This window comes from Taudactylus pleione, unplaced genomic scaffold, assembly GCF_031769625.1.
Source record: "Taudactylus pleione unplaced genomic scaffold, aTauple2 ptg000431l, whole genome shotgun sequence".
NCBI lineage: Eukaryota > Metazoa > Chordata > Amphibia > Anura > Myobatrachidae > Taudactylus > Taudactylus pleione.
Genome location: NW_028284833.1, coordinates 2495178 through 2517906, shown reverse-complemented (window position 1 = coordinate 2517906; position 22729 = coordinate 2495178). Strand labels below are relative to the sequence as shown.

General features: G+C 46.7%; 1 protein-coding gene across 1 annotated transcript in view; it reads right to left on the bottom strand.

The window, feature by feature from the left end:
• FCHSD1 (FCH and double SH3 domains 1) overlaps positions 1-22729 on the bottom strand; it is a 120445-nt gene that overhangs the window by 23299 nt on the left and 74417 nt on the right. The window contains exons 10-14 of the mRNA XM_088447396.1: positions 21731-21826; positions 17458-17577; positions 9880-9984; positions 8843-9004; positions 1022-1153 (exon numbers count right to left, since the gene is read on the bottom strand). Of these exons, the coding sequence (XP_088303522.1) occupies positions 1022-1153; positions 8843-9004; positions 9880-9984; positions 17458-17577; positions 21731-21826 (615 nt within the window). The remainder of the gene's footprint in view (positions 1-1021; positions 1154-8842; positions 9005-9879; positions 9985-17457; positions 17578-21730; positions 21827-22729) is intronic.

The following is a 22729-nucleotide window of genomic DNA, read 5'->3' as shown; positions in this document are numbered from 1 at the left end:
CAATTATGCTGGCGTAAGTATGGTCAAGTGGGCACCTTTTTTCATATTTGGTGGACCTGTCCAAAGATCGTGCCCTTCTGGACTATGGTCAGTTCACTTATAACTTCATTAGTGCCTGCCCACCTCCCTCTCTCTCCAGCCACATTTCTCCTTTGTGCCCCAGTCTGCAATCTACCCAAGCAAACCAATAATTTGATTACGCATATCTCTTCCGCGGCTAAATTCCAGATCGCTAGAGCCTGGAAACAATCCTCTCCACCATCAGGAACTACTCAATAGAATATGGTATGTGCCTAAGATGGAATATTTTGACTAGCCTCCAAAACAACACGGTGGAAAAGTTCCACGCGGTCTGGAGGTCTTGGTATGCCCTCCATCATGCACCTCTCCCTAGTCAGATATAACTGATTAACCCCTACACCCGGTCTTCCTTATCACTACATGATCTCGTGTCCGCCTTCTCCCTCCTTTTTTTTTTTTTTCATTTTTTCCTTTCTTATCTGTCTCATTCTTTTTTCTCCTACCACCCCGGTCCCCCATAAGCCCACACCTATCTCTTTTTCCCAGTACAGTCATATCATTTGTATTATCTCTTATTTGTTGTTTAGATTTATTAAACAACTTTTCTATAGTATTCAATGTTAATATTGTCTACAATGCTATTGATATTATTTATGTAGACTCTTTTGCAAATCTATTTGTAATTTTTTTCAACAAAAATGTTGTGATCGTAGAAAAAAATAAAAAAGTCCCAAAAAGAAGATACGTTGTCATTCTGATGCTAAAATGGTTTGCTCTCCTTTAATCGTGTCATAACGTTATACTAGTTTGTAGTTAACATTCTTATTACTAGATCTCACAATAAGATAGAAATCAATCATTTATATTAGCAAACAAACAACATATGATGAGTTTCATAACCAATTTTTCGTTGTCTCCAAAACCAAACTACCTGAGACAGCTGCCTCATTACAGGCACCAACCGCAGCCGTAACTGTCCACTATGGTGCATGGTGCCTACCTTATAGCCGTACAACACTTGGCATGGTGATGGGTATGTCCGAGAGCCGCTCAAGCTAAGATTGGATTCCTCAAATATATCACCATCATCATCATCTATATCATCAAACTCTGAGAAATCAAAGTCATCCATCTAGGAAAAAAAGAAAATATGTCAATGAAAAAACTCATAAGTGGCGGATGGCGTTCCAAGCACAGTAGGACACCGAAGCACAGCAGGTGCTGTAGGCGCTCAAGGGAAAGATAAACTGGACTGAATAATTGGGATAATCGTGTGCATATGTTAAACCAAATGTCTCCAACTTTTAACATTCTTCATAAGTTTCAGGAGGTATAACTACATTTTGTTTCTTTTTTTAATTGAAAGGATGTTTGCAGATTCTACCTTAATGGGAGCCAGTCAGCAGATTGGGTAAAATAAAAAACAGATTCCCCCAGCACACAGGTGTCTCTGCTCTGGTCCAACACAACATGATAATAGTACTCACTTTGGGTCATACATTTATGCAGTGCTCGAAGTGGTAATTTAGAGGTGGGGGTATGGAGATTGAATCTCCCCCCCCCCCTATGGGCCCCTGCTTGTATATCACCCCACTGTACTTCTAACCCCCCCTACCCTCCCCCCCCCCCTCACACTTCTCCCTGCCTGCTCCCCTCTCACACACCCTGCCCTTACTGATTCCCTCTCTCTTTCACCCCCTACAATGGTTAGCCTGTCTCCCTCTCTCTATTCCCTCTGTCACACCCTCCCCTCTCTCTAATTCCCTCTTGCCTGCGCTGCTGGAGTGGAGCCACCGGGATCCTCGGGTCTTCACTGCTGTTTTTCTGGCGCCGCTACGAGCCAATGAGAAGCTGCCATTTGGGTGCTGTCCGCACCCGGCATACCGAACGAAAGTCTTCCGGCGTATAGCTAATGACAGGCGTCAAGATTTGACGCCTGTCAGTAGTACCACGCCGGGATTAGAAAGTCGGGAAGCCGGCGGTCGGCATTTAGACTGTTGGCTTCCTGACTACATCCCACATGATAGTAGCACATACATTTATATATTTCTGATTGAGCAACTGCCATTCTGTGTGTTACCGTTCTAAGGGGCAAATATGGGATCTGTAGTTGGGAGTGTAATACTGATCCTTGCAGTGCCATGTTTGAGGATCCTGGGGTGCCTCCCGGTGAGTTAGCCCCCAATTTATATATGTATGTGCTATTATCATGCAGCATAAGAAAATACATACATGTATGACCCAAAGTGGGTGCTAGTATTATGCAGCATTAGGATCACCGAAGCAGAGACATCTTGTCATGGCTAGTGGTTTGCCATATGTTTGCAAATATATGTAACTGAGATCTCTGCATTACTATTATTATGTAGGATGTAAATATCATTTGCTAGTCCTTTGCAGTGTGCTATTTGCCTAGATTAGCCCCTTTCTCATATGCACATGTTGTGGAGCAATAAATTGATTGAGCAACTGCCATTTTGTATATCACTGTTACCTATTTTATCTTGTTTGTTTTGTTTTTATACCTTTAGTAGGTACATTGTCTATGCTTTTTTAAATCAGTATTTTTTTTATTGGTTACAAAACCAGAAAAAACACAAAGGACACATCAGATCTCACAAACTCTACATTAAAAAAAAAAAGACAGACATACAGTACAAGCAGACCAAGAAGCAGACTTTAGAGAAAAAAAAAATACATAAAAAAATTCCTGTGCACTAGTAAGACAAAAAACCCTCAAAGTTTTACATTTTTCCTCTGAGACCTGTCCAACCACAAACTAGGGGTGTGCACCGGCCACTTTTCGTGTTTTGTGTTTTGGTTTTGGATCTGGATCTTTCTTCGTGTTTTGGATCTGGATTGGTTTTGCCAAAACCACCCTTGCGTGTTTTGGGTTCTGGGTTTTGTGTTTTGGATCTGTATTTTTTTGAAAAAAAGCATAAAAACAGCTAAAATCACAGAATTTGTAGGTTTTTCTGCTCCTATGCTATTATTAACCTCAATAACCTTAATTTCCACTCATTTCCAGTCTATTCTGAATACCTCACACCTCACAATAGTGTTTTTATGTCCAAAAGGTTGCACCGAGGTAGCTGGATGACTATGCTAAGCGACACAAGTGGGCGGCACAAACACGTGACCCATCTAGGCGTGAAACTGCAGTGGCAGACAGGATGGCATTGAAAAACTAGGCCCCAAACTGTACATAATGCAAAGAAAAAAAAGAGGTGCAAGATGGAATTGTCCTTGGGCCCTCCCACCCACCCTTATGTTGTATAAACAGGACATGCACACTTTAACAAACCAATCATTTCAGCGCCAGGGTCTGCCACACAACTGTGGCTGAAATGATTGGTTCGTTTGGGCCCCCACAAAACAAGCTGGCAATTTATCTGTCCCTGCACAAACTGGCTCTACGGAGGCAAGATGTCATCCTCATCCTCCTCATCCACCGATTCCTCACCCTCTTCAGTGTGTACATCCTCATCCTCACAGAGTATTAATTCGTCCCTGCTGGAACCACAGGTCCCTCTGTACGTTCTGGAGGCTGGTCTCCCTGGAAGAGTTGATAATTCATTTTATGAACATCATCTTCTCCACATTTTGTGGAAGTAACCTCCTACGCCTTTCGCTGACAAGGTTCCCGGCTGCACTAAACACTCTTTCGGAGTACACACTGGAGGGGGGGCAACTCAGGTAAAATAGAGCCAGTTTGTACAGGGACCTCCAAATTGCTTCTTTTTCCTGCCAGTACAGGTACGGACTGTCTGACATGCCTACTTGGATGCTGTCACCGATGTAATCCTTTAACAGACAGACGCACGCTTGTCGCTGCTGCTTTGAGGATTCAAGTGCGGCTACAGCCCACACAATTCACAAAGACAGAAAAAAAAAAGAATATTTTTATTGTTTGTGGAGCACACTTTGAGGGTTACACCACCCTTTAACAGACAGACGCACGCTTGTCGCTGCTGCTTTGAGGATGCAAGTGCGGCTACAGCCCACACAATTCACAAAGACAGAAAAAAGAAGAAGAATATTTTAATTGTTTGTGTAGAACACTTTGAGGTGTCACCACCCTTTAACAGACAGACGCACGCTTGTCGCTGCTGCTTTAAGGATGCAGGTGCGGCTACAGCCCACACATTTCACAAAGACCGAAAAAAAAAGAACAATATTTTAATTGTTTGTGTAGAACACTTTGAGGGTGTCACCACCCTTTAACAGACAGACGCACGCTTGTCGCTGCTGCTTTAAGGATGCAGGTGCGGCTACAGCCCACACAATTCACATAGACAGAAAAAAGAAGAATATTTTTATTGTTTGTGTAGCACACTTTGAGGGTGTCACCACCCTTTAACAGACAGACGCACGCTTGTCGCTGCTGCTTTAAGGATGCAGGTGCGGCTACATCGCACACAAGTCACAAACACATTAAAAAAATAGTTTTTTATTTTTTGGAGCACTTTGAGAGTTACACCACCCTTTAACAGACAGACGCACGCTTGTCGCTGCTGCTTTAAGGATGCAGGTGCGGCTACAGCCCACACATTTCACAAAGACCAAAAAAAAAAGAACAATATTTTAATTGTTTGTGTAGCACACTTTGAGGGTGTCACCACCCTTTAACAGACAGACGCACGCTTGTCGCTGCTGCTTTAAGGATGCAGGTGCGGCTACAGCCCACACAATTCACAAAGACAGAAAAAAAAAGAACAATATTTTAATTGTTTGTGTAGCACACTTTGAGGGTGTCACCACCCTTTAACAGACAGACGCACGCTTGTCGCTGCTGCTTTAAGGATGCAGGTGCGGCTACAGCCCACACATTTCACAAAGACCAAAAAAAAAAGAACAATATTTTAATTGTTTGTGTAGCACACTTTGAGGGTGTCACCACCCTTTAACAGACAGACGCACGCTTGTCGCTGCTGCTTTAAGGATGCAGGTGCGGCTACAGCCCACACATTTCACAAAGACCAAAAAAAAAAAGAACAATATTTTAATTGTTTGTGTAGCACACTTTGAGGGTGTCACCACCCTTTAACAGACAGACGCACGCTTGTCGCTGCTGCTTTAAGGATGCAGGTGCGGCTACAGCCCACACAATTCACAAAGACAGAAAAAAAAAGAACAATATTTTAATTGTTTGTGTAGCACACTTTGAGGGTGTCACCACCCTTTAACAGACAGACGCACGCTTGTCGCTGCTGCTTTAAGGATGCAGGTGCGGCTACAGCCCACACAATTCACAAAGACAGAAAAAAAAAGAACAATATTTTAATTGTTTGTGTAGCACACTTTGAGGGTGTCACCAACCTTTAACAGACAGACGCACGCTTGTCGCTGCTGCTTTGAGGATGCAGGTGGAATCTAGACGGGATTTGGAACCGAGGACACACTACCTCCATCAATTATCTAAATCCCACTGCACTAATGTCGGATACCGGACGCACGTCTAACACCAACATAGCAGTCAAGGCCTCAGTTATACGTTTTGCTTCAGGATGACTGCTGTCGTACTTCATCCTCATCGCTAGGGACTGTTGGAGGGTCAATTGTTTAGTAAAAGTAGTGATGTTCCTACTTCCTCTCTGGGATGATGAACAACTCCCAGCAGCAGCAACAGCACTAGGAGGAAGTGGTTCTTGATCTTTCCCTATTTTATTTTTATCGGAGAAAGTTTGGTCCTCCATTTATGTTATATTGATATATATACGTGCGGCTAAAGCGCACACAAACACAGAAAATATTATTTTATTTTTGCTGGAGAGTAGTGCACTTTGTGGGTTACACCACCCTTTAAGAAATGAGCCAGCCGGCTCTTTACTTATGGGACACAGGCGCACGCTTGGCGCTGCTCCTTTGTTGATGCACGTGCAGCCACAGTGCACACAATTCACAAACACAGAAAATAATTTTTTTTTTGGTTTGGACTGGAGTGTACTTTCGGGGGTTACAGCACCCTTAACGGTCAAGCCAGCCGGCCCTTTACTTATGACACAGGCGCACGCTTGGCACTACTTTGTTGATGCACGTGCGGCTACTGCGCACACAATTCACAAACACAGAAAATAATTTTTTTTTTGGTTTGGACTGGAGTGTACTTTCGGGGGTTACAGCACCCTTAACGGTCAAGCCAGCCGGCCCTTTACTTATGACACAGGCGCACGCTTGGCACTACTTTGTTGATGCACGTGCGGCTACTGCGCACACAATTCACAAACACAGAAAATAATTTTTTTTTTGGTTTGGACTGGAGTGTACTTTCGGGGGTTACAGCACCCTTAACGGTCAAGCCAGCCGGCCCTTTACTTATGACACAGGCGCACGCTTGGCACTACTTTGTTGATGCACGTGCGGCTACTGCGCACACAATTCACAAACACAGAAAATAATTTTTTTTTTGGTTTGGACTGGAGTGTACTTTCGGGGGTTACAGCACCCTTAACGGTCAAGCCAGCCGGCCCTTTACTTATGACACAGGCGCACGCTTGGCACTACTTTGTTGATGCACGTGCGGCTACTGCGCACACAATTCACAAACACAGAAAATAATTTTTTTTTTGGTTTGGACTGGAGTGTACTTTCGGGGGTTACAGCACCCTTAACGGTCAAGCCAGCCGGCCCTTTACTTATGACACAGGCGCACGCTTGGCACTACTTTGTTGATGCACGTGCGGCTACTGCGCACACAATTCACAAACACAGAAAATATATTATTTTTTTAGCACTTGGGGGGAGCACCCCTGATGGACAGAGCACCCCCTGGACAACACTACAGCACCTCTTTAGGACTGGGACACTGCACAGGACTTTGGAGTGGACACAGCCCCTATGGAGAACTGACTGCACAACACAGTCCAGCCAGCCCCTATGGACTTTGAAGTAGTGGACACAGCCCCTATTAACAACAGCAGCACAGCACAACACAGCCAGCCCCTATGGACTTTGAAGTAGTGGACAACAGCAGCACTACACTACACTACACTACACAGCCCTAACTCCCACCCTCCCTCTTCACTGTCCACAGCCGAGTGAGAAAATGGCGCCGACGTGGGTACCTTATATAGGATCCAAAACCCGCGAGACTTGGAAGGCGGGATGATGACGTTTTGCCTCGATTTCAGATCCGAGTCAGGCGGGAAAAGTCGAGCCTGATTCGGATCGGACTCGGATCGGGGGGGCTCGGGGGGGTTCGGATTTCAGAAATCCGAACCCGCTCACCCCTACCACAAACCAGGGTGCGTGTTCAGGCATGTGGGGTCAGGCTAAACCCCAATGGGAATAAAAGGGCCCTCTGTACATGCTGCAGAAGGTCACGCCATCTCGGGGGCATGGCTACATCTCCTCAGCAGCCTAGACCACCAGTCGGGCCTGGCTCATATAACCTCAGACTAACTGTGATTCTCAGCAGAAAAAAAAACGGATAGAATTTTTATTTTCTGATTTATACGGTTATTTATATAGCTTGTAGAGCGCAGTAATTGTTGCTGTATTGTTGCCAAGAGCATTAAAAAGGACGCGTTATCTTTACTACAAATGGCATCACGCTACTTTCTTGCCGATCACCATGGAGACATAGTTGCAAACAGAACAGTTAATGGGATCCAATTTTGTCCAATTAGTAACAGAAACACAAGAGTCCAATCCTGTGAGGCCCGTGCTATTTTTTCCTCCAAAACACAAATAATGGGAGTACAAGGCAGCGAAATCTCCCGTGTGAACAGACGTCTATAAGACAAAACAGAACATCTCAGGGTGATGCCATATGGAAATTTAGTGTGATGATTAAAATAGAGAAAGAAAGAAAATCAGGTCACATGTCCTATACAAATATTTTTGCTATTAAAAGTCTTACCGAAAAAAAATATATAAAATAAAATGGGTTAGAGGAGATTAAGGCTACACAATAGTGACACTATCCAAATAAACAACTTACCATCCTTGTCTGGACGTTATCCTCTGTACCTGAAAGGTAATGGCATTTCATGGTGTGTTAGGCATATGTGCTAGAGTACAGACTTGCGGAGATTGGGGTTCCTTAACGATGGGATGGAAGCTTAAAAATATGAAGAAACTCCCCATAATTTGCTAGGTACACACAGAGTTGCGGAGTTAGTGATAGCGTCAACAACATTTGTCTTTCAGTTTTGTATGCATACATGGCATTAATATTGCCCCGCAGCTGGTACCATGTACAATACAGCTAAAACCCAACACTGGCATATTTCTTTTCTGTTTTTTATTTCCAAATTTTGCCTAGTGTGATCATCATGGCTGCTTTCAATCCAGGCTATAAAAGGCCTAGTTTGGTGTAGCTGACAAGTCAGCTCTTGGCTTTGGGGTTGGGTACGGGAGCCCGGCGGCCGGGATGCCAGCGGTCAGAATACTAACTGAATGTAAGTAGCCTAAAACTAACCCTCCCCCTAACCCACCTTTCCCGCAGCTTAACCCAAACCCTTCCCTCCCACAGCTTAACCCTAACCCTCCCCTCCTGCAGTCTATCCCTAACCCTCCCCCTAGTGCCTAACCCTGCATCCCGACAGCTGGGACAATAACTACATCCACTTGTCTGGATGTTATCCTCTATACCTGAGAGATGAGTGCATTTATCTGTAATGTAATGGTGTGTTGGGCATATATGCCAGTGTAGTGACTTGCAGAGATTTGGGGCTCCTGTGACGAGAGGGGCTGCAGGCTTATATACTTTGATCAAAATATGACTAAAACCCACATGCGTATAATTGCTAGATACATCCAGATTTGCAGGGCAAGTGATAGCGCCGACAGCAACTGTCTGTCTAACTGAACAACTTACTGTGGATGAAATATCTCCATTAGACATCCGGGCTTCGCTCAGACGTCTCTCCTGTTCCAGCTCTTCATCAGCTTGTGTCATGGCACCAGACAGCCAGGTATCTACATCCACCCCAATCTGCCGTAACAACTCCACCCGGGCATCAGATTTTACCTTGCTGACCTAATACACAGAATGCAATCATACAAATAAAAGCACGATAGAGCAGCAAAAGGTAAATCAGTCTCTAGAGAACCAAACCATATCCAAAGGGTTTCACTAAAGGACTGTAACTATGCGCTCTGTCAGATTGCAGCTTCGCAGCTTCAAAAGAAACTGCAGCATCTACATGGGTACTTCTAACAGTACGTGTGAGTTTGCGGCAAATAGACATTTGGTTTAAAAGTAAAAACAGAAAAAGCTTAGTTTAGTACAGACCAAAAAGAACTAAGGGCCTGAATCAGTGCCCTCCCTCTCTTTTTTTAGAGTGGCCTCCTGGCCGCTCGCATAGCTGTGGGTGACCATCGGACTTGCGACGAGACCCTTGTGGTAGGGTCTCATTGCCGCAAGCCCTGGAGTGCTTTTGGCTCTATCAGAGCCGAAAGCATTCCCACTGACAGCACTTGTGATGTCAGTGGGGCTGGCCCAGACGGTAGGCGTTCGCCTCCGTCTGGGCAGCAACGTCCCCGGCACGCCCACCAAAGGGGGCGTGCTGTCACTCAACATCGACAGCACGCCCCCTTTGTAGCGAGACCCATAGCGACTGCTTGCCCGTCGCTATGCGGGTCTCGCGCATGCGCATGACGGAGCCGGCTCCCTTGTGCGCATGCGCACTTGGCCAACATCGACCCACTTGCGAGCGTTCAACGCTCACGAGCGGGTCTGAATCAGGTCCTAAGTGTTTGTGGGGTGGTAAATACACTGTTGTATATGGCAATTGCTTATATTCTATATCAGACTGTTTGGTGTAGCTATAACTTTATATGGCAATTGCAATACAGAAGAGAGGCACTGTAAGTCACATGAATGGCTGAAAAGTCTTATGTATGCGCACATACCTCAGCCTTCCGCACACTTTCCTTCACTTCCTCTATTTTTAGGTCCATACTGGGGATCTCCTTTTCAGGTGCATTCTTCTGCCTGGCTTCCAGCCTTTGCAGTATCTATAGCAATGACAGTTATAACGGTGCTGTAAAGGTTCCGTACACAATAGCAACCAGACATTTTCTAACCTGTACTAGGTAAACAACAGAATCTGATTGGCTGATGTGTGATATTGCACCTGCACATTAGTAGTATGTTAGTTATCTGTTGTGGATGACCTCATCATGTTTTAGGTACATATATACACACACATACACCCAGATGTCATGTCACTGGGTGATTTGGGTCGGGGCCCCTGGGGCCAAGCTGCACTAGTAGGAGAATGTATGAGGCTTGAAGGCCTGATGATGCTTCTCCTCATGCAGGTCACTGTGGCAAGTATTTATATATATATATATATATATATATAATTTGCAGAATACTGAGCAGAGCCAGGTATCTGGATATTCTGAAGAGGAAGCAGACTGAGTAACACTGCAGCGGAGGCAGGCTGCTACTGCTGGTATAGGAGTTGGGTACTGTGCACATTGGAGGCAGACTGTAGATGGCATTAGAGTTGAGTGCTTTGTACAATTGAAGCAGACCGCAGGTGATGTTTGAAGCTGAGTAGTGTGCACAAGGAAAGCTGGCTGCAGGTGATGTTTGAAGCTGAGTAGTGTGCACAAGGAAAGCTGGCTGCAGGTGATGTTTGAAGCTGAGTAGTGTGCACAAGGAAAGCTGGCTGCAGGTGAAGTTTGAAGCTGAGTAGTGTGCACAACGAAAGCTGGCTGCAGGTGATGTTTGGAGTTGCTTGGCAGCAATGCACAATGAAAGCAAGCTACAGGGGAGCAGACTGCAGGTGATGATTGAGTATGACTGCTCTATAGCAGTGGTTCTCAAACTCAATCTTCAGGACCCCACACAGGTCACGTTTTCCAGGTAACCCGGCAGGTGCATAGGTGTATTCATTACTCACTGACACATTTTAAAAGATCCAAAGGTGGAGCTAATTTGTGATTCTATGAAGAGACCTGGAAACATGTAGTTTGGGGTCCTGAGGACCTAGATTGAGAACCACTGCTGTATAGCAATGCAGAAGATTGATGCCCAGGTCTGAAAGGTGTATAGCAACGCAAGAGACAGGTGACTGAGTCAGGAGCAGAGTGCAAATGGAACCAGGAGACTGATCTTCAGGGAAGATAAGTTGTTCTGGCAATGATCACAGTGCAAGTCCAGGTATAAATAGGGCCCTCTGAGTGCTGATAGGCTAAGAAGAGCAGGTGACCAATACTGCTGGACTCTGGTTGGCCAGTGCAGTCAGCAAGATTGCGGCGCCCATGCTCAGCAAATGCGGGGAATGAATCTGGAGATCATGCCAACCACCATGCTGGTTGGCAAGATTAGTTCTCAGAGATGCCATCTTTGGCCAAGAGGGACCCGGATGGCCATGATGTGACACTGCCAGACCCAGTAATAGGGACCCCGATGTGTGACAACAGATAGGATAGATTAGGCAGCAAGATAACACAGTTCTTGATGCGTTGGAAGCAGGGAAAAGGGGAAAGCGTAAGGATCTGAGCAACTTTGACAAGGACCAAATTGTGATGTGTAGACGACTGGATCAGAGCAATTCTAAAGCAGCAGGTCTTGTGGGGTGCTCCAGGTATGCAGCGGTTAGTATCTACCAAGACTGGCCCAAGGAAAGACAACCGGTGAACCGGTGACAGGGTCATGGGTGCCAAAAGCTCATTGACGTGCATGAGGCTAGTCTGTCTGGTCCTATCCCACAGAAGAGCTACTGTAGCACAAATTGATGAAAAAGTTATAAGTTAATCATGGCTATGATAGAAATGTGTCAGAACACACAGTGCATCAGAGCTTGTGTATGGGGCTGCAGAGCCGCAGACAGGTCAGAGTGCCCATGCTGACCCTTGTCCACAGCCAAAAGCGCCTACATTGGCTATGTGAGTGTCAGGAATGGACCATGAAGCAATGGAAGGCGGCCTGGGCTGATGAATCAGAATTTCTTTTAAATTATGTGGACGGCCGGGTGCGAGTGCGTCGTTTACCTGGGGAAGAGATGGCACCAGGATGCACCATGGGAAGAAGGCAAGCCGGCCGAGGAAGTGTGTTGCTCTGGGCAATGTTCTACTGGGACATTTTGGATCCTGCCATTCATGTGGATGTTACTTTGATACGTACTACCTACCTAAACATTAGATACTGCCATGCACGTGGACATTACATTTAACCAACCTGTAAGTGAAGACTTAAGCTGCATACACACGTAAAGATTTTCTGTCCAACCATCAAACTAGTTGATTGATTGGAATGAAAATCTGGTAAGGTATGGGAGTAACTGATGATCAGCAATTTGCTCCTAAATGCCAGAAAACAGATGAAAATGGTCATCAGACAAGTTTATTAAATGTTTGATCTAAACAATTTGTTCAAACAACAGTTTTTGTCCATTTTCCAGCGTTTGGGCGCAAATTGCTGATTGTCATTTGCTTTCATACCTTACCAAATTCTCATTCCAACCAATCTACTGGTTGGATGGTTGGACAGAAAATCTTTACGTGTGTATGCACCTTAAGGTAGTATAAACTGTATTCTACAGATTTACACCTGGAAATTGTATATTTTTCTCTTGAATAAATGACAATAAAATATGATGCATTCCATTATTTATTTATTATTTCATTTGTGTATCATTTTTTTTTTTTCCCATATGCTGTTTTTTTCTTTTTTGTATGTTTTGCCTGAGCTTAACAACCCTCCGCCACAGAGGAGAAATCATTGACTAATAGGTACGTGCTACTACACAGGACCTGAACGCAGTATTTATTGGACCATTGTTTAGAAGAACAGAAGAGAAAGGTGGCTACTACTGTAGGTCTACTTAACTATTAAGTGTAACAGAGAATGTACATACCTGAAATCACCTAAAGCTACCATACAGGCAACTCTAGCTGCTTCTTCTGTTTAAGGGCTAATTCAGCATTGCACGCATGTGCAATGCTGAATGCAGATTCGCGATTATCGGGAATCTGCGCGTGCACAGAACCCATTCTGCGAACGTACAGAACGGGTCATGCATTATCGCATGCAGCCCCTTCTATGCCTCTGCCTGATTGATAGGCAGAGGCATGTAAGGGGCAGTGCAGGGTTGGCATGTCCCGGAATGTCCGCCCCATTTTCCGGGATTGGCAAGGTCAGGGGCTACGTCCATGGATGCAGTTACCGGGCCTCACAAGCCGGCTAGCATGAGTAAACCGAGGCTAAAGCTAGCTACACACTGTCAGATTTTTTTGATCGGAACGAGGAACGGGGCAATTTTTCAGCAAATTGCCAGCCCCAATATCTGTGTTACACATTGTGCATTTTTTTTCTGAGAAGCTACAGATTTTCACCACACCACACTGATTTTGCATATGTCCGCCCAAAAGGAGAGTGACATAGTGACAGGAGAACACAGGGAATATGGGCAGGTTATTGAGAATGCACACACACTGCTCCATATCGGGAATCTGGCCGAGATTTTCGTTCTCGACCGACAGGAATGTGTTTGTGGATGTTTTCTAACCGCTTTATTGGTGAAACGCTGAAACGATCGTTCATACACACTATACAATAAATCAGGCCCGATTATTCGCAAATCGACCCAATAATTGTACAGTGTCTAGGCAGCTTTACTCAGCTGGCTGGCAGCCCGACGCCGTCCACCATCGCGACCGATGGTTATCCCAGCCTGCAACCTGGGTTGCAGTGCTGGGAACGCAAATGCAGCAGGGGGTGTCAGACATTTGCATATTTACAAGGTCTGAACTGCAATGCTGCTTGCGTGCAGCTTTGCAATTCCGTCCCAAGCCGAATTACCACCTAAATTCTTTTTTTCCCCCATTATGTTTTATATGTGTACAAGATTCTGCTAGAACTACAAATATTTTTTGTGATTTGCAAATAGGAAAAAAATTTTATATGTTTTTCATTTTATCTTTTTCCCCAAGTGCAGCACTGCACAATGATTTAGCCCAATGTGTATATGTGATGTAAGTGGCAATCACGTATGAGGACAGATAAAAACGTGATACATGGTGAGAAGAATCCATTTGGTACATGGAATGCACATACATTTAACACGTTTCAATGCATCTGCACCGTAGAATCTTGTGGTATGTATGAACACACAAATGAATGCCTACAATCCAGAAAACACGTAATCACCTGGAACCAAGTCAGTGTTAAATACAATAAATATATCCAGTAAATGCTTCTGTGTTTCCACTTATAACTAACACCGTGCTAGTAAGCTGGGGGCACTTTTTGTACCTGGACTGAAATATTGATGTGTCCTGTGCTATATTTATACGCGTATTTAGTCTAGAACAGCAGCTTTGGCACCTGCTCATCCCACGTGGAGTTACTCTCCTGTGCCCTTGGATATATGATCTCAAGCGACATTGTGTGCAAGGTCAGAAAGCCTCAGACACATTAATGGGTGGTGAAGACAATCTGGAGGAAATCAATACCTGCCCTGAAAACACATCAGATACCCAATAAAGCCAAGGTAAATACTCTGTACGAGATTACATCAGGCAAGACAAAGAAAATGACCGCGCTCAAAAATCATAATAGTAACTGTATACACTCGTTCTAATATTACTGCTTAGTCCAACAATAGTTACTGTAGGACCCACCCAGAAGTTCCCAGGTGAGTATAAACTAATATCTGTATTATCATTACTGCTCTTATTGTGTGATTGCCGATCTTAAATTGCACCAAGTGGTTAATGGTAGATGGTTATGCAAAAAATCATTTCTGCTCCTATTTACTTCCCAGCGTCAGCATTCCAGTCATGTTTGCACTCTCAGATCTCATTGCATATAGTACATTAAAGTGACCTGTTTCATAACAAAAGCAGCCCATTCGCCATGTAACATCCTGTCAGACTGCATGTAGAGGAAGGAAACCTTCAGCAACGCTGGCCTCTACCTGTCCTAGGTAGAGCAGGTTCAGGGCTTTGCAGACGGAGCTAGCGGTGTTTTAGCGCTCAGTGTGCCTGATTCAGATCCGATAGCTAGCACACAGCGCTCGCAAGCGGGTCGATGGTCCACCACTGCGCATGCGTGCGCCGGAGCCGGCTCCGGCGTGGGCATGCGTGAGACCCGGCCAGCGATGGGCGCTCCGTCGCTACGGGTCTCGCACCAAAGCGGCGCAGCTGTCTATTGTGATTGACAGCTTGCCCTGTTTTGGAGGCGGGCAGGGGGGGTGGCTGGCCAAACGGAGGCGTTTCCGAGTGATGTCAGTGGTGAGCTTCCGGCTCTATTAGAGCCGAAAGCTCACTGGGGCTTGTGGGAATGAGACCCTACCACAAGGGTCTCGTCGCAAGCCCCTGCAAGCCTATCGCGACCATCACCTGGCCGCTCGCTAAAGCTGTGGTCACCCACAGCCATGCGAGCGGCCGGGAGGCCATCTTTAAAAAAAAACAGGGACGCCCTGATTCAGAGTGAGCGCTCTCAAAGAGCGTCCGGCTCTGAATCAGGCACAGTGGGCCTGATTCAGACGGTCGCAAGCTCTGAGCGCTCGCAACCGGGTAGATGGTGGCCCAGAGCGCATGTGTACGACGGAGCTGGCTCCGTCGTGCGCATGCGTGAGACTCGGATAGCGACGGGCAATCCGTCGCTCCGGGTCTCGCAACAAAGGGGGCGTGCTGTCGGTTGAGTGACAGCACGCCCCCTTTGGTGGGTGGGCTGGGGGGGGTGACTGCCCAGACGGAGGCGTTCCCATGAGAACGCCTAACGTTTGTGGGCGGCCCCACTGACATCACAAGTGATGTCAGTGGTAGAGCTTTCGGCTCTGTTTGAGCCGAAAGCTCTCTGGGGCTTGCGGCCATGAGACCCTACCACAAGGGTTTCGTCGCAAGCCTGATGGTCGCGATGGTCTTGACCATCGCACCATCATCCTGGCCGCTCGCATTAGCTGTGGGTGGCAACCCACAGCAATGCGAGCGGCCAGGAGGCCGCTCCATAAAAGAAAATAAAAGACGCCCCCCCCCCAAAAAAAGACGCCCTGGTTCAGAGCGAGCGCTCTGTCAGAGCGTCTGGCTCTGAATCAGACCCAGTGTCCGTAACAGAGTGCATGTATCTATGGGTGGCTTTGGAGTCGTATGCATCTTAGTTGCAAATCCACTTGCAGCTAAATGGGCGTAACTGGGAGGTAAAGGGGCATTTGCAGTACACTGTTTACTGAAGACTTGTCGCGGGCATGTAGGCGGATTTACAAACTATGCTGAATTGTGGATACAGACGTGTTTTTGCGTCTTATTTGCATCATAGCCGCATACACATTTGCTTATAGTGTCCTAGTTACTTAGGATTAGTATTATTGGTGCAATGGAATTGGTATGACATCACAGATTAAACATACTATACGTCACGCAATGCATGGCGCAGGTCACTCGTATTGGCCCTCTGTCTTTTGCCTTTATACCCACATTAGCAGGTAAGTCTCACACAGACCCATGCATTGTACTTTTTTAGCTTTCGGGGTTCGAATAAGACACATACTGTATTGTGAGAAAGTCTCTGGCGGGGCACTTGGCACGGCTAATTCCCAAAGACCATGGTGCGAAATGAGGACAGGTGTATGTGCACACACATGTATACAGAGAAGGATCTCTAGCACAGAGGATGGGGCTGCAGCAAGTTTCAGCTGATAATGGTGATGAGTGGATGGATAGAGCGGGTGCAGTCGCATAGATGCGTACAACCCAGCATACTGACGCATTTAGTTCTATGCACCCAGTGCAAGTGTAATTGCAGCCGACTCGCATGCGGCTCTGAATCGGCTCCGTGTGTGCACTGCATAGGGTACCTTACTCTATTCGCTGATTCATGACCAATCACGTGGCATCCTCAGGCTGAAGCTGCCCATACACATAGCGATATTTTACCCAATTTGGCCGATTTCAACGAATCGTGACGACAAATCGTGTAAAATATGGCCAAATCGTGAGTGTCCAATGCGCGTCCCTGCTCGTCGTACATCGCATCTTCAGATCTGCCGTGCTGTAGGGCAGATTTGCCAATCTGGGACACAATGCACTGGCTGCACCATAGATCTTAAGTCAGTATGGACATTTTTTACTCCAAATCATGAGTAGGACAGCCGGGGAGCTGTCGGGGGAGAGTTCAGGGGAAATCGCACACATCGTGGGATCGTGTGCAGATCGCTACATGTGTATGTGGGCACCTTGACACCAGCTGGGGGAAAAAATGCTAAACATGTCTGCTACCTATTTTCATTTGTGCAAAACACAATGAGAAAAGAAATAGACTGAGGAGTATATTTACTAAAGTGCAGGTTTTTAGAAGTGGAGATGTTGCCCAAAGCAACCAATCAGATTCTAGGTGCTAGATAAATGTTAAGTAGTAACTGATTGGTTGCTATGGGCAACATCTCCACTTCTAAAATCCCGCTCTTTAGTAAATATACCCCTCAGTCTCTTAAGATCAGAGTGCATAGAGTAGCTGTTTCCCCCCACACTAACCCTTTCTCCATGAGTCTTCAGTTTATAATCTCTTGCAGCTCTGCTTGTCCACCGTCGTGCCTCTTTATCCAGGACATTCTCTGAATTTGGACCTCTAACAAGGGTTTCCAATTCTGTTATCTAAAAATACATAAATAAAATTATATATCTTTTTAAACTTTATAGACTACATTGGACCTTTCACATCCAATTCAGTCATCATTCAGTCTATACAGCTATCCTCACCACTGAAGTAACCCGTACAGAGGGCCTGATTCAGAGCCGGACGCTCTGAACGAGCGCCTGCTCTGAATCAGGGCCCTCCTACCTAATATTGGAGCGGCCCCCTGGCCACTCGCATAGCTGTGGGTGACCACCCACAGCATATGCGAGTAGCCAAAAAGATGGTCGCGGTGGTCAAGACCATCGCGACCATTGGGCTTGCGACGAGACCCTGCGGTAGGGTCTCGCTGCCGCAAGCCCAGGAGTGCTTTTGGCTCTATCAGAGCCAAAAGCACTCCCACTGACATCACTAGTGATGTCAGCGGGGCCGGACCCAGACGGTAGGCGTTCCCATGGGAACGCCTCCGTCTGGGCAGCAACGCCCCCGGCACGCCCACCAAAGGGGGCGTGCTGTCACTCACCATCGACAGCACGCCCCCTTTGGTGCGAGACCCATAGCGACGGCCAAGCCGTCGCTATGCGGGTCTCGCGCATGCGCACGACGGAGCTCCCTCCGTCGTGCGCATGCGCACTAGGGCACCATCGACCCGCTTGCGAGCTCACAGCGCTCGCGAGCAGGTCTGAATCAGGCCCAGAGGTCAGTATATTAATGATCGCAACTGAGATTACGCACAAAATAGACCGATTGTTGTGATATGCGTATGCATGGCAGTCCCAATCACAGTGACACCGCAGAGTGATTGACAGGAAGCACCATGTGTGGATGGTGACTGGGGGTGGTCAGCAAAATGCAGGCGTCCCAGAGCGTTTCAATGCCATTGCATGGGCGTGCATAAATTAGCCACTGTGATGCCGTACGCAGCCTAAGGTCTCATAGCGTGTGATGAAGTTAGCAATTCCTGAGTAAGGTATGACCTTGTGCAAGTGTGCGTGAGGCTGCGATGGTACTCCATGTTACCGATGGTTTTGCAGTCTTGCTAAACATTATGGATGTGTGTAAGGTACGGTGGGCGTCGCTATGTATTGCTGCAACAGCATAGTGATCGCAATGGATTGGCATACTATCGCAGTTGAACTGCGTGCGTAATCACTATTGCATTCTCAGTTGCCATCCGTAATAAATCAGGTCCAGAGTACTGCAGCTCTTAACTGACCTGCTTACACACCTGTGCCCCACTGCTTATAAGAAACTAACAGCATAATACAGTGTTTCCAAAACTCATTCCTCAGGGAGCACTAAGGGCCCCCATACATCAGTGACAAATCGCTGCGTTCCTGCCATCCTGCAACCCGGCATCGCAGTATCTGTGAAATTCTACATTTTGGATTTCACAGATATGCCGATCACCATCAAAAAATTATCATGATTGGCACATCGGTCAAATTTAAAATGTAGAATTTCACAGATACTGCAACAGATCGTGGAACATCGATGGCAGCTGGTTGGCATTTCCGACCGGCGGATCGCAGTTTCCAATCCAAACGCAGGACCACAAGATCGGACGCCTGATGTATGGGGGCCTTAACAGTGCATGGTTACTGGCTGACACATTTTAAAAGTTCCACATGTGGCGGTAATTATTTCACTTGTGATTCTGTGACGAGATATAGAAAACATGCACTGTTAGTGCTCCCTGAGGATTAAGTTTGGGAAACACTGGCATAATATATAGTCCACTGAAGTCTGGTGTGTACGAGGAGTGTGCAATAAGTCTCTGGATGTGCAGTGCATAGGTAGACTCAATCTGACTGTCTGGTCAGGGTCGGATTATCGTGGGGGGGGGGCGACAGGGGCAGTTGTCCCGGGGCCCCCACACCCACTAGGGGTTAAAGTGTGCCGGAACGGGAATCGGAACCAGTTCCGCCTCCTCCGGCCCACCTAACCCTGGCGCTGAAGGGAGGCTCCATTCACTGGGCCCCCCGCTGAGATTTTGTTACCAGCGGGCACCCGGCCACCTCCCCGCAGTGCCAGCAGGAAGCTGGAGCTCACACCCGAGCTCCAGCTTCCGGCTCTCGTAATGTGCAGTGCAAAATGGGAGAGACGCCATGACGTCTCTCCCATAGTTCCGAGGAGCAGCCAGCCAGACAAACGTGAGAGCGGGACTTAAGGTAAGTATTGTGGATTTTTTTTTTCGTGTAAGCGGCTTCACTACAGGGAGCACTACTACAAGGGGCATTGCTACAGGAGGCATTGCTACAGGAGGCACTACTACTACTACTACTACTACAGGGGGCATTACTGCTGGGGCACTACTACAGGGAGCACTACTACAGGGGGCATTATTGCTGGGGCACTACTACAGGGGGCACTACTACTACTACTACAGGGGGCAATACTGCTGGGGCACTACTTACAGGGGGTACTACTACTACTACTACAGGGAGCATTACTACTGGGGGCACTGCATAAAGGGCACCACTACTGTGTGCTCTGCATAAAGGGGCACTACCACTAGTACTGTGGGCATTATTTGTATTGGGCACTACTACTGTGGGCATTGTGTGTAAGGGGCACTACTGTGGGCATTGTGTAAAAGGGGCACTACTGTGTGTCATAACATGAATAAGGGACACTACTATATGGTGTAAAGTGAATCAGGGGCACTATGTGCAGTGTAATGTGGATAAGATTGTGCAACTGGTGAGTAATATTTCATGTGGGTGCCTACATGTGTTTTTTTTCCTGTGAGTGTATATTGTGTGTCTTTTTTTCGTGTGGGTGCCTGTGTGTTTTTTTTTCATGTGGAGCCCATCTGGCCCCATTTCACAATGAGACATAACCTTTAGCACTTGCTAAAGGGGTTAAGATCTTCTTTCAGTGTGTTTAAGTGGTTTGCAGAATTTTTGGCGCAGGAGGTTTGATGGCGGTAGCTCAAACTCTGTCTGTGGCGATGAATCCTGGATCTACAGTTTTGACCCCGAGACCGAACAACATTCAGCCTAGTGGACCAGAGTTGGGAGGTGCGCCACCACAGAAGTTCTGACATGAGCGGATCATGGCCAAGCAGATGGTGGCTGTTTTTGTGGCCAAGACTGGTCATGTAGCTACCGTACCACTAGTGCAGCAGTGCACTGTCACTGGGGACTGGTACGCCAACCAATGTCTTCCTCAAGTGCTGGAAGCCATTTCCAGGTATATTGGCGTGACATATTAAAAGGTCCAATATTAATGTCATGTGTCAAACTATCTCCAGGACATGAAGCGTACTGGTTGTACTTTGCTTTGGCAAATATTTTCTCAGATGGATTATTGACTTGTCTTATTAAAGGTCTCACAGTAGACCGCGACATCGACTATACCTATGAATATGCTGTTAGAAGCTAATAAATGCATCTATCTAGTGGTGGCTCCAGAAGTGGGGCTGCAGCCCAGTCCAAAATTCAAATAGGGGACCCACACCAACTGCCACCCCAAACATCACTGGCTGGGACTCACTGGCAGTTGGTGTGGCTCCCCTATTTGAATTTTGGACTGCACTCTAGCCCCACCCCCAGAGCCGCCACTGAATCTATCGTTTGAATTTTCAAGCCTGGTGAGTGAACTCTTAACTGCCTTGAGCTATTGCAGTGGTAATCTAATGCGGGACCACCGAGATCCTAAAGCACCCCAGCAATTGTGTACTGAAGTTAGTTAGAGCGCTGGTCATATTGTGGATTATAAATAAACTAAACTGGAAACCACAGATTATCAGGCTCAGGTGTATCTCTGTGATATGCTATCAAGAGTTATCACCATGTCTCTCTCAGGAATATTAATCACAGAGTACACAGGACCTTTCATTGTGTGGTTTCCCATGTTGCTGTTTCTAGTCTGGCTACTCGCAGATAAAGGTAAAGCGCTAACCACCTAAATATATTCTTATGCAGGGGTAACGCGATAGTCACTCTGAATATTCTTATGCAGTCCCATTGACCACATCCTCCTGGCCTGTAACTCAATTATTTGTCAGAGACAATGACACAGACATAAGGAGAGGGGGGATCCTGTCTCTGCATGGCAGAGGGAAATTGTGCAATAGATAAATTTCGTGTAAATCTTAACATTGGGACATCTCTATAGACTCTTCCCATCTAACCACTTTCATCACAGAGAGTTTCCCAGGTCACGTACCTTGTCTGTCCCTGCCGGCTGGAATTGCTGGGCAGGTGTAGAAGAGAAAAGATTGGAATCTTTCAGGAAAAGCTGTAGATTCTGCTGCCGGGAAACCTGGGAGCAAGAAAGAGGTGTCACCATATAGTAAGAGCTATGTACCAATGTGCCCAATCCGTTCAGTGTGTGTGTGTATGTGTTGCTGGAGCAGTCGCTTCTGGAAATGCAGTTAATAAATGTACAGTATATGTCAGTCTTTGTATTAGTGCATTACCTACATTACAAGCAGCACTATGCAGATGTGGATAACAGTATCACTTTGCCCAGCATGGAGGTTTAGTACATAGGGCCTGATTCAGACCCGGTCGCTAGATGCGGACGCTCGCTCCCAGCGTATGCAAATTCAGCTAAGGGACGGCAAGGCAGGCGATCGCACGGCAAGGCATAAGCACGCCCACTATGTCTTGGCGTGCGATCACTTTGTGTATGCAGACGCCCACCAGCCGGTCATTAGCCGCCCACTAGCGTACATCATCTCCAGGAAGTGTGTGCAACCATCGGTACATCGGGTTCCATCGGAACTGACCGCAGCATTTGCGGTTGACTGTACCCTACCACAAGCACTGCGAGCACTTCAGTGTATAATTCAACCAGGTGACGTGTACTATGACGCTGCCTGTTAATTATGCACGCCTCTGAAACGGCGTTAAGATGCTCAGGCACGCCTGCGTTCACACCTCCACTCTCCCATTTCCAGTGGCCTGCCCCTATTACCACCCGCAAATGGCTTGACCTGTCACTCATTCAGCTGGGCTGTCTCTGCTGGCCGAGCAATTGCTTTCCGATCGCTCGTACTAGTTTGCGCACTGCGATGCATATGCACTTTGCAAAACATCGCTCGCTCCGAGCGATCGCTTGCTAGCGAACGGCTCTGACTCAGGCCCATACTACGGGGGAACAAATGAATGATGTCAGGCATTAATACACAAGAGCCTGCTGCCATTTATCACTTTCTGATGA